At 60.8% G+C, this 15093-nt stretch overlaps 2 protein-coding genes across 3 annotated transcripts in view; one reads left to right on the top strand and one right to left on the bottom strand.

Moving 5' to 3' along the window:
- BTBD17 (BTB domain containing 17) lies at positions 1–5072 on the top strand. Its single transcript, XM_061144954.1, has 3 exons — positions 1–115; positions 2233–2509; positions 3958–5072. The coding sequence occupies exons 1-3, from the start codon at positions 31–33 to the stop codon at positions 5030–5032; spliced, it is 1437 nt and encodes a 478-aa protein (XP_061000937.1). The 5' UTR covers positions 1–30; the 3' UTR covers positions 5033–5072.
- Positions 5073–6285: 1213 nt separating this feature from the next.
- The window catches only part of KIF19 (kinesin family member 19), a 29159-nt gene continuing 20351 nt past the window's right edge, over positions 6286–15093 (bottom strand). The window contains exons 9-20 of one of the 2 annotated variants that reach the window (XM_061144953.1): positions 14379–14501; positions 12514–12679; positions 11703–11877; positions 11374–11572; positions 9992–10262; positions 9787–9908; positions 9192–9328; positions 8839–8944; positions 8582–8669; positions 7543–7937; positions 7182–7389; positions 6286–6907 (exon numbers count right to left, since the gene is read on the bottom strand). In XM_061144953.1, the coding sequence (XP_061000936.1) occupies positions 6774–6907; positions 7182–7389; positions 7543–7937; positions 8582–8669; positions 8839–8944; positions 9192–9328; positions 9787–9908; positions 9992–10262; positions 11374–11572; positions 11703–11877; positions 12514–12679; positions 14379–14501 (2124 nt within the window). In that variant the 3' untranslated portion in view covers positions 6286–6773. Of the gene's footprint in view, positions 6908–7181; positions 7390–7542; positions 7938–8581; positions 8670–8838; positions 8945–9191; positions 9329–9786; positions 9909–9991; positions 10263–11373; positions 11573–11702; positions 11881–12513; positions 12680–14378; positions 14502–15093 lie in introns of both variants that reach the window. The other variant, XM_061144952.1, reaches the window with a different exon arrangement.

Genomic DNA, 15093 nt, shown 5'->3' on the forward strand with positions numbered 1-15093 from the left:
CTCCCGTGGGCTTGGGGGCAGGATACAGAGATGCGCAGGCTGGGCTCTGCCAAGCCCAGGTCCTGGGCCAGCTTCTGGGCCATGCTGACCTTGGTGGGGATGGTCACTCGTGCAGGTGAGTGGGCAGTGGGCAGACAGAAGGGGCAGGACCTTCAGGCTCCAACTGCCCATGGCCAGGAGGGGGCGGTGTCCAGCCGGCCGGGCCGGTCACAGAGTCGATTTGATCATGCAGCTCCGTGGAGGAGGGTAGCTGGCCTCCGAGGGCAGGAGGGCTGGGCAGGCGGGCGGGCGGGCACCCTTCTACTGTCCAGTGTCCCCGGCAGCTGGGTCCAGGCTGGGGAGAGTGGGATCCATCAGCGTTTGGAGCCTTCACGGTGACAGCTTGGGGGATGGCGGGGCTGGAAAATAACCAGAGCTCCTCTCTCACCCTTTCTCACGCCCTCGGTCTCTCTCTCACTCATACACAGAGGTTCTGCTTTCCTGAGAGCCTCCTCAAGAGTCCACGTGGACCCTGGGACTGTGTGTGTGTATGCGCATGCACCCATACACGCATGGGGGGTGGAGGTATGGGGGTACCCCTTTGCTCCCCTCGACGCCTCAGTCGGTGCTCCACTTGGGGAAGCTGCTGGCAGTGCTTTCTGTCACTCAGTTTTCCATCTGTGAGCACATGTCCCCATCTGACCCTCAGGGTGTCCCTGGAAACAGGAGAGGAGGGTCCGGTGTGGCTCGCCCGGAAGCAGGAGGATGCCAGTCCCAAGGCGCAGGCGCCCAAGAGTCCTGTCCGCGACCCGCTGGCTCTGTGCTTTCTCGGGTCCCCCAGGAGGCCAGTGTAGACCCCTGCCTCCCAGATCAGGATCCAGGAGGGCGGCTGGGCCTGGGCTCCCCCACCCCCAAGCTGCAGCCCCCTCCCCTGCTCTGCCCCTCACCTCCCATTCAGAACTTGGGCAGATCCTCTCCGCCTTCCCAGCACCAAGCCCAGCCTCTCCCGGGGCCTCAGGCGGGCCCCTTATCACTTCCTCAGGGAGCCTGTCTCAGATTCCTGCACCTACAGGAGCCGACACCCCACTACCATCACCTCCCTTACTGGTCACAGCCTAAAACCAGAGCGCTTATTTGTTGCTTATTTGTATTTATTGCCTAAGAAGCTAAGTTGTGCTTTTATAAGTGTAAGGAGCTGGTTTGTTTTGTTCACTGTCTGAGCTCCCAGGGGAGCGTCTGGCTTATTGTAAGTGCTCAATAGATTATTTGCTGGGGAATGCACTGCTTTGCGGAGAAGGCAATGGCAACCCACTCTAGTACTCTTGCCTGGAAAAACCCATGGACAGAGGAGCCTGGTAGGCTGCGGTCCATGGGGTCTCGAACAGTTGGACACGACTGAGCAACTTCACTTTCACGCATTGGAGAAGGAAATGGCAACCCACTCCAGTGTTCTTGCCTGGAGAATCCCAGGGACGGGGGAGCCTGGTGGGCTGCCGTCTATGGGGTCGCACAGAGTCGGACACGACTGAAGCGACTTAGCAGCAGCAGCAGCAGCACTGCTTTGGGCCAACTTTTCTCTTCCGAGGGGTAAGGTGGGCAGTTCTTCAGGAGGTGAGGGGCCAAGAGGTTCCTCAACCCTGGCCTAGGGGTCTGGCATCATGGAGATCAGCTCTAGACATTAAAATTTTTTTATTTTTGGACGTGTTGGCTCTCTGTTGCTGTGTGGGCTTTTTTCTACTTGCCGCAAGCAGGGGCTTCTCTTCGTCGAGGTGCGCGGGCTTCTCACTGCGGTGGCTTCTCTGGCTGCAGACCTCGGGCTTGGTAGTTTCAGCTCCCCAGCTCTAGAGCACAGACTCAATAGTTGTGGAGCACAGGCTTAGTTGCTCTGCGGCACGTGGGATCTTCCCAGGTCAGGGATCAAACCTGTGTCTCCTGCATGGGCAGGCAGGATTTTTACTACCGGGGAAGTCCAGCTCTGGACGTTTTGTCCCATCCTGATGCATGACCTCTCCCTGCTGGGAATCCGCCTCCTGCCCCTTTCAAGGGCATCTTCTCCGGGTCTGCTCAGGGTCAGGTTCACGAATTTCCCCGTCCAGGATGTGCTCGTGCATCCACGCACTTCACAGGCACGAACAGGGGAGCACACAGCCTCCCCAGGCTTCCCCACATCCAACCACAGGCATCTCCAGCTGGTCTGTCGGCCACCCCAGAAGGCTGCCCTCTCAGGCTGCTCTGTGTTCCTTCCGGCTGCAGCCCAGAAAGCTGATGTCGGCGGGGAGTCAGCGGGCACCTCCATCAACCACTCCCAGATGCTGCTCCAGCGCCTGCAGGAACTGGTGCGGCAGGGCAATACCAGCGATGTGGTGCTGCGGGTGCAGGCTGCGGGCACCGACGAGGTCCGAGTTTTCCACGCCCACCGCCTGCTGCTGGGACTGCACAGTGAGCAGTTCCGGGAGCTGCTGAGTAACCAGAGCGAGGTGGTGCTGCAGGAGCCCCGGGACTGTGCTGCCGTCTTCGACAAGTTTATCAGGTGGGGAAGGATCAGGGGAAGACGTCATCCCTTTCCACGTCCCTGGCTTCTCCACTCACAGGGTGACGGAAGCCCTGGCTCTTAGCCCTGCCCCTTCCCTGGATGGCATTAGGATGACCACGCAACCACCTCCCGCTTCCCTCCTCCCACCAGCTTCTTGCAAAATGCAGCATGACTCCCCTGCCTGAAAGCTCTGGGTGGTTTGAAGTTAGTTACCAAATACTCTCAAAGCTGTTTCCAAACCTGGCCTTGAGAGCTTTTAAAAACTATAGACTTCTGGACCCCACCCTGTATCCCGAGCTTCATATCTAGGGCTGCGCAGAATTGGTTTCTTATTTTAATGTCTCTGTGTGGTTTTGCTGTCTGTCCAGGTTTTGAACCACAGGGCTAGGGGGCTGCTTCCTGCTAGCATGCTGCAGAGGGACACTGTCCACACTCTAGTCTGAGAAAGTGACCCTGCTTTAATAGCTTAGACAAGAGGCTGCAGAATATCGGTCATTTCTTCCAACTTCCAGGCAACAGGAAGAGGGATAGCAAAGAAGGACAAAAGCATCTTTCTTCTACCCCCTAACTGGGAAGGACTGAAGGCAGGAGGAGAAGGGGACGACAGAGGATGAGATAGTTGAATGGCATCACCGACTCAGTGGATGAGAGTTTGAACAAGCTCCAGGAGATGATGAAGGACAGGGAAGCCTGGCGTGCTGCAGTCTATGGGGTTGCAAAGAGCCAGACAGGACAGAGAGACTGAACAACAATGACCTCTACCCTAGTCAGTTCTATTCAACCAGCCTTCCCCCAATCCCAGTCCCTGCCTTTGCAGATATCTCATTGGCTAGAATTTAGTCACATGACCACACTCACTATAAGACATCCTGGGAAACATCTTTTGTTTCCAGAGGCAAACAGCAGAGTTAAATGGCTTGCCCATTCTCACAGCAGGTAACTGGCAGAACATGAATCCGAACCCACACTGTAAACCTGCAGAGGTAGGAGCTGCATCTTTCTTGTTCTAGCACAGAACTCAGCCCCTTAGTGGGCGCCCAGTCAGCTCAGTCCCGTCCGACTCTGCGACCCCATGGACTGTAGCCCACCAGGCTCATGTGTCCACGGGATTTCCCAGGCAAGAATACTGGAGGGGGTTGCCATTTCCTGCTCCGGGGGATCTTCCTGACCCAGGGACAGAACCTGCGTCTCCTGCATTGGCAGGAGGATGCTTCACCACCGAGCCACCTGTGCTCAATAAATGCATGCTTATTTCCACACCCCACGAGAAACCGGAAGGAAGAGGCGGTGAAGTGGGATGCGCGCGGGAAGGTCCTTCTCTTGGCTCCCTTAAGGACGATGCTGCCTGCCCAAGGCCGGGTACCCTCGGGACTCCGGAGGCGGCGCGGGGTAGGGTAACCGTGGGCCCGCCCTGACCGCGCTCCATCTCTGCACCTCTCCGGCAGGTACCTCTACTGCGGCGAGCTGACCGTGCTGCTGGCGCAGGCCATCCCCCTGCACCAGCTGGCCACCAAGTACCGCGTGGCCTCCTTGCAGCGGGGCGTGGCCGACTACATGCGCGCGCACCTGGCGGGCGGCGCGGGCCCGGCGGTGGGCTGGTACCACTACGCGGTGAGCACTGGAGACGAGGCCCTGCGCCAGAGCTGCCTGCAGTTCCTGGCCTGGAACCTGTCGGCCGTGGCGGGGAGCGCCGAGTGGGGCGCCGTGAGCCCTGAGCTGCTGGCGCAGCTGCTGCCGCGCTCGGACCTCGTGCTGCAGGACGAGCTGGAGCTGTTCCAGGCGCTGGAGGCGTGGCTGGGCCGCGCGCGGCCGCCGCCGGCCGTGGCCGAGCGCGCGCTGCGCGCCATCCGCTACCCCATGATCCCTCCGGCGCAGCTGTTCCAGCTGCAGGCGCGCTCGGCCGCCCTGGCGCGCCACGGCCCGGCGGTGGCCGACCTGCTGCTGCAGGCCTACCAGTTCCACGCCGCCTCGCCGCTGCACTACGCCAAGTTCTTCGACGTCAACGGCAGCGCCTTCCTGCCCCGAAACTACCTCGCGCCCGCCTGGGGCGCCCCGTGGGTCATCAACAACCCGGCCCGCGACGACCGCAGTACCAGCTTCCAGACGCAGCTGGGCCCGAGCGGCCACGACTCGGGCCGCCGGGTCACCTGGAACGTGCTCTTCTCGCCGCGCTGGCTGCCGGTCAGCCTGCGGCCCGTCTACGCGGACGCGGCGGGCACCGCGCTGCCCCTCGCACGCCCCGAGGACGGCCGGCCGCGGCTGGTGGTCACGCCGGCCAGCAGCGGCGGCGACGCGGCAGGCGTGAGCTTCCAGAAAACCGTGCTGGTGGGGGCGCGCCACCACGGCCGCCTGCTGGTCCGCCACGCCTACAGCTTCCACCAGAGCAGCGAGGAGGCCGGCGACTTCCTGGCGCACGCCGACCTGCAGCGGCGCAACTCCGAGTACCTGGTGGAGAACGCCCTGCATCTCCACCTCATTGTAAAGCCCGTCTATCACACCCTCATCCGGACCCCCAAGTAGCCAGGCGGGCCCGGGTCGGGGAGCTCAGCATCCCTGACGCCTCTGGATCAGGAAAATAAAGGCCCAGTAGAGATGGCGCAGAGAGACTGGGAGTGGCATGACCAGTGGAGGTGTCTAACCCGGCCTGCTGGGTGACCAGGCGCTGGCGGCCTTAGAGTTGGGTGGAAGCCAGGCCATGGGTGGTAGACCAGATGCCTGGTTTCAGAAGCTGCTTTCACATTGACTTGAAAGTGAGGTTCTTGGTATTGTGTATATATGCTCAGTTCTGTTCCACTCTTTGCCATCTCATGGACTGTAGCCCAGCAGGCTCCTCTGCGCATGGAATTTTTCAGGCAAGGATACTGGAGGGGGATGCCATTTCCCCCTGCAGGGGATCTTCCCAACCCAGGAATCGAGCCCATGTCTCTTGCATCTCCTGCATTAGTGGATTCTTTATCACCAGCACCACATGGGAAGCCAATGCTCTTGGTAGAATAAGCCAGTGCTCTGAGCGGCAAGGGGATGATTAAACCACACAGTTCTGGGGGTAAAAGCAGTCCAAGGAGGGCTCCACAGGTCAGGGACTCCCCATCATTCATTAGCTTTTCCCCAAGGGCCCCCATCCCCACAGGGGACAGGGCAGGTAAAAGCATTGAGATGGTCAGGTGCACCTTGGGGGAGCTTCCTCACCTGAAACTGAGGGGCTCAGCTCAGCAATTTCTGAGCCCTGACTTCCCGGGGTGGGAGGGGTAAGCACAAGCCTAAGTCTCTGACCTCTCCTGGGAGGGGGTCTGGGCAGAGGTGTGTACTGGTGGGAGAGGACACGAATGGGCCTTAGAGCCCTGCCCTTCCTGGGGAGAGACCTCAGGGTCCGGAGGAAAACCACTTTCCCCCAGGAGTTTGTTGATGGGTGCTCTACAACCAGCCGGAGAGGAAGAGGGTGTGTTGGGAGGAGAGGACTTGGGTTGAATCTTAATCAGGGATGTGCTCAGTTGCTCAGTCGTGTCCGGCTCTTTGCGGCCCCATGGACTGCAGCCCGTCAGTCCCTTACTCACGGGATTCTTCAGGCAAGAATCCTGGAGTGGGTTGCCATTTATTCCTCCAGGGGATCTTCCTGACCCAGGGATCGAACCCACATCTCTTGCATCTCCTGCATTGCAGGCAGGGTCTTTACCATGAGCACCACCCGGGAAGGGAAGCCAGTCTGTCAGGACCACCCCACCTTTCAGACAAGATCTAGTTTCCGGAACAACCCACAAAACTCAAACGGGATTTTTATTGTTAAAAAAGAGTGGGGGGACGGGGGAAGGCGGAAGCGACTGCTAAGTAACAAAACTAGATTCCTTCCCACCCCCTAGCCACAGTAAGTGAAATGCCCATTGGGCCCTTCCCCAACCATCCAGCTTGCCCTTGCCCCAGATGTGGAGCCCTATCCCTCTAACAGTCCCTCCCTGCTTCACCCCCGCCCCCCATTCCTCAGGCCAAGTCTGGTTGCAGATCTTAGAACAGAGTTTCAGCAACCGGAGTCTCTGGCCAGGGAGCTCTGCCATCCAGGCCATGCCTCCTGGGCTCGGCTCCCCTTCCCGGTGGCACTGAAGGCTCGGAACTGGGGGGGGGGCAGGCACCCCCACGATTCCTGGGCCCCAGGGGCCCCAGCCTTCTGAGATCCCGAGCTTCTGATGCCAGGTCATCCCCATCTGCCCAGCCTCTGTCTCCCTTTCCTGCCATGCCCCATCAAGCCTTGGTGGGCAGGCAGGGCCCCTCAGTTGTGCCGCAAGCGTCCATCTTTGCCTTGGATGCTTGTGTCATCACGGGGCAGGCGGGGCACCCGAGTAACCCGTCCGGGAACATCCGCTGGGTTGGAGGGGGCAGCAAGGGGGGAGACGTCCTCAGGGCCTGCGGTGGGGAAAGGCCAGGAGCTGTGCTTTAAGGCATGCCTCTCCATGCCCCTCTCGTCACCCACAGTGGCTCTGAACTCCCTAGGGGCACTACCCCAAGAAGCCAGTCCCACTAACAGTCTTCAGGAACCCAGTTTCCAGCAAGGGGCAGCCATAGGGGCAGGGAGCTCAACCAGCCTCCTCCCTGGCCTGGCCAAGGGCTCCCTTCTCCCCCTTGCTATTCACCTCCCCCCCCCCGCCCCCCCCCCCCACACACACTTGCTGGTACTCACCCAAGTTCTGGCACGGAGGGAGTTTGACCTTGGCCATAGGCAGCGTGGCCTTTCCCAGGTGCTGGATGCTAGGGGTTAGGTGTCCAACCACTGGCATCCTCTGGTCTGAGATGTTACTCTCCACGGGACGGGGCCCAGCGATGTGCATCTTGGGGCGGGACAGCTGCGTTGGCTGGAGAGCCAGATGAGCTGGGAGCTGCGTGGGGATCTGATACAAGGAGATGTTAGGTTCACTTGGGGGACATGCCATGGAGCGTGGTGCAGAGTTAGGGGTACCGTGGGGCCTCTGGAGGAATCTAGCCTTCAGAACCCAGCAAGGAGGGGGCCCAGACACCCCCAGCTCCTGTCCCCCTAGGTTTACCCCTTGTCCCGTGACTTCAAAAGACTGGGACTTCCGCTTCTTCTTTGCCTCCAGAGACTTCTCTCGTTTCTTGCTTAGGCTTTTCTTCTGGCCTTGCAGCGCGGGACAGGGGCCATCGCCGTGATGTTCGACCGCCTGGGATGGCGCCTCGCCCGTGCTGCTGGACAGGCTGTCCTCGCTGGCAGCGTGCTGGAGGGTGGGGCTGGGCGGCCGCTTGCAGGCCAGCGGTCCGGGCAGCCGCACGTCATCAGTCTCGCCCAGCGAGTGCAGAGACAGGCTGCTGTGCTTCATGGTGGGTGCGAGCAGCTGGCGCCCCTCGGCCCCCAGGGCCTGCGAGCGGCGCCGGGCAGCCTTCAAGGAGATGCTCTTGGTGTCGCTCACGATCTCCTTCCTCCCTGCGGTGGGACAGAGGGGCACCCAGCCCGGGATCAAGGCCACATTTTCCTCCCCCTCCTGCACCTCCAACACGGCTTCTCTGCCGCAGCTCACCCCGACTTGCTTGCTGTTTGAGAACTCAGCCTTCTTTTCATCTGTAAACCGACGATGGTAAAACTAACCCCAACGCGTTGTGAAGATTTTTTTTTGACCGTGACACATGGCATGTGGGATCTCAGTTCCCTGACTGGGGATCTAACCTTCACCCGCTGCAGTGGAAGTGCTGAGTCTTAACCACTGGACTGCCAGGGAGGTCCCAGGTTCTGAGGATGGATTAGCTGAGATAATGGGGGTCGCCTATGGCCACAGGGTAGGGAGGATTCGGACTCTATTTCCTATTACAATTATTTCCGAGTGGGAAGGGGGGGGGGGGCGTGATCCCAAGGGCCATGTGTTCCCCATTCTGGTTTCCGATTGTGTCCCCTGCTCTGTCCACACAGAGCAGATGGTTACTCTTCTCTGGGCACTGGTGCCTCTCTAGAATGATGCCTGGGTGTGTTCAGCAGCAGAGAGGGAAGGAGGGGGCTTCGGGCTGGGTGCTCTGAGCTGTTGAGATGATGCCAGGCTCAGGCTGATGGGGGCTGGGGGGAGACAGGAGACACACCTTTGCGGGACAAGGGGATCTCCGACACAGTCTCGATGCTTTCAGGGGAGGAGTTGATCTGGCCGTTCAGACCAACCTGAGTGGCGGCCTGTGAGATGAATGGGTTGGGAAGAGAAGCCATTGGACCCAGCAGGGGCCCTACGTCCTCAGAGGGCTGTTTTGGAAAAGTTGCATCCCAACCACTGGGTGTCCCCTCCTGCCCTGTACCCCCACCCACATCAGGGGAGCCCGGGGGGCCCGTGGGGCCCACTGCTCACCTCCTGTGTCACCAGGTTGCCGGCCGGGATAGGGGGTGGGGTGGGCACAGAGGAGCCCTTCGCGTGCCAAGCCCGGGAGCTAGCCTTGAACACGTGGTTGGCTTCACTGAGGTCAGCAGAGGAGGATGGGCAGCTGTTGACCAGGCTGGGACCACGGGGTCCCACCCCTACCCCTCCTGAGAACTGCTGCATTATGTGAACGAGGACCCAAAGTCCTGGCTCCAGACCTGTGCCCCCTCCCCTCTTTCCGTTCCTGCTCCATCCTCCCTGGGAAGCCAGGTCTGGGCTGGCATCTCTGAGACTGCCTGGTGGCTCAGGCAGGCTGGACGGCTGGAAGTGGCCCTCGGGCTCACCTCTCAGTGCTGAGCAGAGGGAGGAAGCTCCTGTGCCGGTGCGGGGACTCGGAGTTTGGCATCTTGACGTTCTCTAGGTCAGACTCCTCCGGGGTCGGCACGGTTCCTGGGGGGCTAATCTTGGGCAAGGCGCTGTCCTGGGGAGGGGAAAGGAGGGAGAGGGGACTCGGAAGACTTGGTCTCAGACTGAGTAAACAGCCTGGGTGACAGGCACACAGTCTGGGGCTGTAATCTGGGCTGGGAGCCCCAGAAGGCAGGGGGGCTTGTGTTCTGAGTCCCCAGGGGCCAGCTGTGGTCTGCTAGGCATTCCCAGTGGCACCGCCTGGTGGCCTGGTCTCCTGGGAGGGTATCCAGGGCCCTTAGTGATATCTCAGATCGCCAACCCTGATCCTCAGACCCTGGATGGGGACACGTGCCGGAGAACACCACGGGAGGGGTGCTTGGCAAGGCTTTGGGTCGGATAAGTAGGAGGAGGAATCAGCTTTCTGGGGACCAGCTAGCCCGGTCCGAGGCCACCCTAGCTCCTGGCAGGCGCCGCCTTGGGCATCAGCCTCGCCCTTAGCTCCTGTGCGCATGGTCCGGCCCGGGCGCCCACCTGCAAGGCCCGAGAGGCCAGGCGGTCCATCATGGTGGCGCGCTCCAGGTTGCCCTCCTCCTGCTCCCGCAGGTACACTTCATACAGCTCCTCCAGGTGCTGCGGGACGGCCAGGTAGCAGTCTGCGGTGGGGGAGCGGAGAGGCAGGGCTCAGCGCGCGCTCTCGGGCCCTCGGCGGGTCGGACGCGCGGGGCGGGGGCCCTACCCTGGATGAGCTGCCGCTGGGCGCGGATGATCTCCTCGCAGAGGCTGCGGCGCTGCTCCAGGCGGCGCAGGGCCTCGCGGCGGTGGCGGAGCACGCCGTCGCGGAGCAGGGCGTGCGACTGCATCTCGGCGTTCTCCAGCTCCAGCTCGTGGACGCGGCAGAGCAGGCCGAGCGCCTCGCGCTGCTCCTCCGAGCTGACGCGCCGCGGCAGCGTCTCCTCCAGGCGGCGGCCCCGCGCGCGCAGCTCTCGGCACCGCTGCTCCAGCGCCAGCTGGGGAGCCGAGCGGGCGGTCAGCACCAGGGGGCCGGCGAGGGGCTGCCCGCACCCGCTGCTGAGCGGGGTCCTCGCCCGTCCAAGCCCCTGGACGCTGGGCGCCAGGCTGCAGCCCCACTCCGAGGCCCACTTTTCGAAGCTGTGTCTCGAACTCTGCAACCGGGGACTGCTCCTGAGTGACCCCTCTGTGCCTACCTTCTTGCAACCCATCCCTTGAACAAGCTCTGTGCAATGAAGTCTCTCAATCCTGTCCAACTCTGCGATTCCATGGACCGTAGCCTGCCAGGCTCCTTCATACATGGGATTCTCCAGGCAAGAATCCTGGAGTGGGTTGCCGTTTCCTTCTCCAAGGGATCTTCCCGACCCAGGGATTGAACCTGAGTCTACTGCGTTGGCAGGCAGACCCTTTACCGTCTGAGCCACCAGAGAATCCAGGGAAATGAGCTCCGTGGCCCAGCTCAACCCCAGCGCATCTGATGCCCTCAGGACTCGTGGACCCTGAAGCCCCCTGGTATGGCTCTGCTCCAGAACAGAGAAGGGAGATCTGGAAAATCCTAATTAGAATGTTGGCTACCAGTTTTAATATGTGAAAGGATTTATTTAATCTTCCCATCAACCCCACTAGGGCTGACCACTCCCATTTTAAAGATGAGTTCTTGCCTGGAGAATCCCCATGGACAGAGGAGCCTGGCGGGCTAGTCCAAGGGGCTGCAAAGAGTCAGACCTGGCCGAGCAACTGAGTACACACACAAACATTAGTCCCCCAGTTGTGTCCGACTCTGTGACCCACCAGCCTCCTCCGTCCATGGGGATTCTCCAGGCAAGAATACTGGAGCGGGTTACCATTTCCTACTCCAGGGGATCTTCCCAACCAAGGGATTGAACCAGCATCTCCCGCATTGCAAGAGGGATTGAACCAGCATCTCCCGCATTGCAGGTGGATTCTTTACCATCTGAGCCACCAGGCAAGCCCGCAGATGAGAAAGACTCAAAGTCGCAGGGGATTTGTGGCCTGAGCGCCCAGGTTTCACTCCTCCAACAAACCTCCCCCAGCCCCTTCCTGCTGAGTCTCCCAACCCCCCTTGCCCAGTCCCCGAGCCCCAGGCACCTTCTGCTTTCGCAGCTTCTTCTGCTCGGTCATCAAGGCAGCGATGCTTTCGTGGGCGGACACCACCTCGGCGGGCTCCTCGATGTCTGGCTGGCCATCACCGGTGTCCAAGTCCTTCCCGGGGTCATCCTTAGTGAAGGACTCCCTCCGACGCTCCTCTCGCCACTTGAGTGCCCGGCGTGACTTCTCGTGCTTCCAGCTGCAGCAGCCCCAACCCCACAGGAGACGGGGGATTCAGGCCATGGGGATGGTGGCGGGGGGAAGGGGGGGAGCACGAGGGGCGGCTCCAGCTCCCCCGCCGGCCCCCGGCCCAGGCCAGCGGTGCTTACCTGGCGATGGTGAGCAGGTGGCGGGAGGTGTCCATCTGCAGCTCCATGCTGCGGTTCTCCAGCTCCAGCAGGCGTCCCCGCACGTCCATCTGCTCCTGAAAGGTGCTGATCAGCTGCTCACGAAGGTGTTCCATCGCGGCCTGTTCGCCCTGCCCGCTGTGGTGCTGCACCTCGGCTGCTGGTTGAATGGGAGGTGGGGGAGGTCAGCAGAGGAGGAACAGTCAGGCCAGGAAAGTCTGGGTCCGCCTGGGCCCTCCCTTTCCTTTCTCCCCGAAAGACTTCTGTGCAACCACCTCCTCCAGGAAGACCTCCTAGACTACCCCCCTCCCACATCTACACTGTCTTCAGGCAGTGACCCAAAGGTGACTCCCAACCTCCCTGTATGAACTGGGCTTCCGCCAGCCTTTAGAGCACCTTTCTGTCAAGTAGTAAAAGGCACCCCTTAGACATTTTACTGCCACGTGCTGGAAAATCATCAAAGCAAGTACAGAAAATCTGTAAGGGAACCGTATCCCTTCTGGTGATGCCAGGCTCAGCCTCACAGCCCTCACTGCAGTCCCCAGAGTGAAGCCCCCACACAGCTAAACACCCAGACTCTCACTCTGATACCACCGACTCCTCGGGTCAGGTCTCTGAGGCAGAGATCGCGATTCTGTTTGACAGCCGAAGGACGGAAGGCTTAAAGGCTACTCAGCCAGAGAGAGCCCAAATCCGGCTTTGAAGCCAGTGCTGTCTGACCGCAGAGCACCCTGAGGCAGCCTGGAGAGGCTTCAGGAGACGGGCTTTGGCTCACGGAGACCCACGCACGCACCCTGGATGTGGCGGATGTCGCTCCGCCCCAGCTGGGCTCGGTCCGGGCTCCGCCCGCCCCGCTCCTCGATCTTGCGCTTGAGCCTCTGGATCTCGCCCCGGAGGTCAGCGATGATGTTCGTGTACTGGGCGATGTGGTAGGAGGCGCTGAGCAGGTTCTGCCTCACCTGGGGAGGGGCGGGATACAGTCACCTGGAGGCCAGGGCCTGCCCTCGGGGACCCTCTCTTCCTCCTGGGTGACAGTAATGACTCCCCCGCCTCCGACCCTGTGCTGTGCTTCGTCGCTCAGCCAAGTCTGACTCTTTGTGGCCCCATGGGGCATAGCCCGCCAGGCTCCTCTGTCCATGGGAATTCTCCAGGCAAGAATACTGGAGTGGGTTGCCATGCCCTCCTCCAGGGGATCTTCCTGACCCAGGGATTGAACCCAGGTCTCCTGCATTGCAGGTGAATTCTTTACCACGTGAGCTACCCAGGAAGCCCTGCCTCTGACCCTACAACCTATCAAACTACATGCCTCCACCAGAGGCACACTCCTAAAATTGTGCACCCCACCCCCAACCCTGGCCTCTGCGCCACTCAACCTTCGTTGGCTCCCTACTGCTGGAAGAATGCCCTGATTCCTTCATCTGGTGTTGAAGGCCCACTGCTCTCTCTAGAGTTTCATTTGGCTCACTGCTCCATCTTCATCGGAGGAACCATTCTCCTCCCCCCACCTTTGCCGCGGACACCACCTCCTCCCTGCCTCAGGAGCCTCTATCCTTGCTGCTCTCTCCCTTCTGGAATCTCCTCTTCATCCTTCAGATTCCCTCTCACCGTCTCTAAAGAGGTCGGTGGGATCCCACTGGCCTCCCTGCTGTTGGCGTGATTGCCTGCTGTTGATAATATTCTGAACTGTCAATTCGCGCTTTTAAAAGGGTCTCTTCCCACCATTAAGTTCCTTAATGGAGAGAGCAGAGATAAAGCATCCAGCTCCTGAAACAGCAGCTGGAAAACTGAAGGGTTAGAATATTCGTTCGGTTCTTAGACTCTTCACACGGGTGGGCCCAGATGACCTCACAGAGAGCCAGGATTCTAAGACACTGACCAGAAAAGGTAAGGAAACCTTGGAAACCGGGAGGACCCAGTGCTGGTCTCAGCACCATTCCTGCCCACGCGGGAAGCCACTTAGCTCCGTTCAGCCTCACTTTCCTCAACTGTAAAATGAGGACAGAGATAGCGCCTCCTCGTCGGAGGACCACATGAGATGAACTGATAAAGGGCCCAGTAAAAGTGCCCAGTGACAGTCACCACTTCTGTAACTGTCGGGGTTAGGGCCTTTGGAGGCGTAAACGTCTGAATGAGCGTCTTTTAAGATGAAAACAGGGAGCTGGAAGGGGGTGGTGGGGCTGGGGGCACAGACCTTGGGGATGAGCACAGACTTTGAACAAGAGGAGGACAGGGACTTCCCCGGTGGTCCGATGGTTAAGTCTGCCTGCCAATGCAGGACACATGGGTTTGGTGTCTGGTCTGGGAAGATCTCACATGCCGCGGGGCCACTAAGCCCGTAAGCCACCCTTACTGAGCCCACACGCCCCAGAGCCCGTATCGCACAACAAGAGAATCCACCACAGTCACCACAACCAGAGAAAGCCCGCACAGGACAACAGCGACTGACCATGGCCAAATAAATAAGTTAGAAAAGAGAAGGGGACCCTCAGAAGCTGAGGGCTTCCTGGCAAGTAACGGGGGGCCAGAGCAGTGGTGGCTCGGTCCAGCGTGTGTGTTCGGGGCGGGCTGGGGGGTGGCAGGACCTGGAATCAGTCCAGGGGGCTTGAGTCTTGGCCCAGAAAGGCTAGTCCGGGGGGCACAGAGCAGGGGCCCCCTTACCCGGGTCTTGATGTTCTTGGCCCGGCCGGCGTAGGTCAGGGTGTTCCGGGACTCCTCGAAGGCGCTGCTCGCTGGGCTGATGTGGGCAATCATCACGGTGCGGCTGTTTCCCCCCAGGGAGTCCTGGACGGGCGGGGGCGGGCGGCGGTCAGCAGGCGGCCGCCTCCCTGGACCCTGCTCCCAATCGCGATGCCTCTCTCCCACGTGCTGGTGCCGTGGACCCTCCCCGCCCCCTCCGCCGTCTCCCCACTTCTTCCCTCTCCCGGTTTTTTCTCCAAAGGTCATGTTTGAAAATTTCCAGCGTCTGAGTCAGGGTCTCCCAGCTCTCCCCCTCCCCCTCTTCACACATGAGGATGAGCAAAGGCCGCCCCCTGGTTGGCTGGGACCAGAGCAGCAAGAGCTGTGAGGGGTCCTGGGCTTCTCCGCCATCTCCTTGGGCCTCCCAGGTCGCCCCCTTTGCTGACGGCGGAAGGCGCCATTGTCTTGGCTGGAGCGAGGCTGGTGATGGGGTGAACTGGGCCTGTGACCACTGCCTCCCTTGCCCTGGGCTTGCCCTGCCCTCTCCAATGGAGAGAGTGCACGCGGGGCTACAGTGGCCTGGGGGCAAAGCCCTCGGGCGCGGCAGTGACTAGCTCCTTCACCCCTCTAACCCTCAGCTCCCTCGGGTTGCTAGGTGGCAGGAGCCGGCTCTCGTACCCCCAGCCTGTAGGTGCAG

Source organism: Dama dama, chromosome 5 (genome assembly GCF_033118175.1).
Source record: "Dama dama isolate Ldn47 chromosome 5, ASM3311817v1, whole genome shotgun sequence".
Classification (NCBI taxonomy): domain Eukaryota; kingdom Metazoa; phylum Chordata; class Mammalia; order Artiodactyla; family Cervidae; genus Dama; species Dama dama.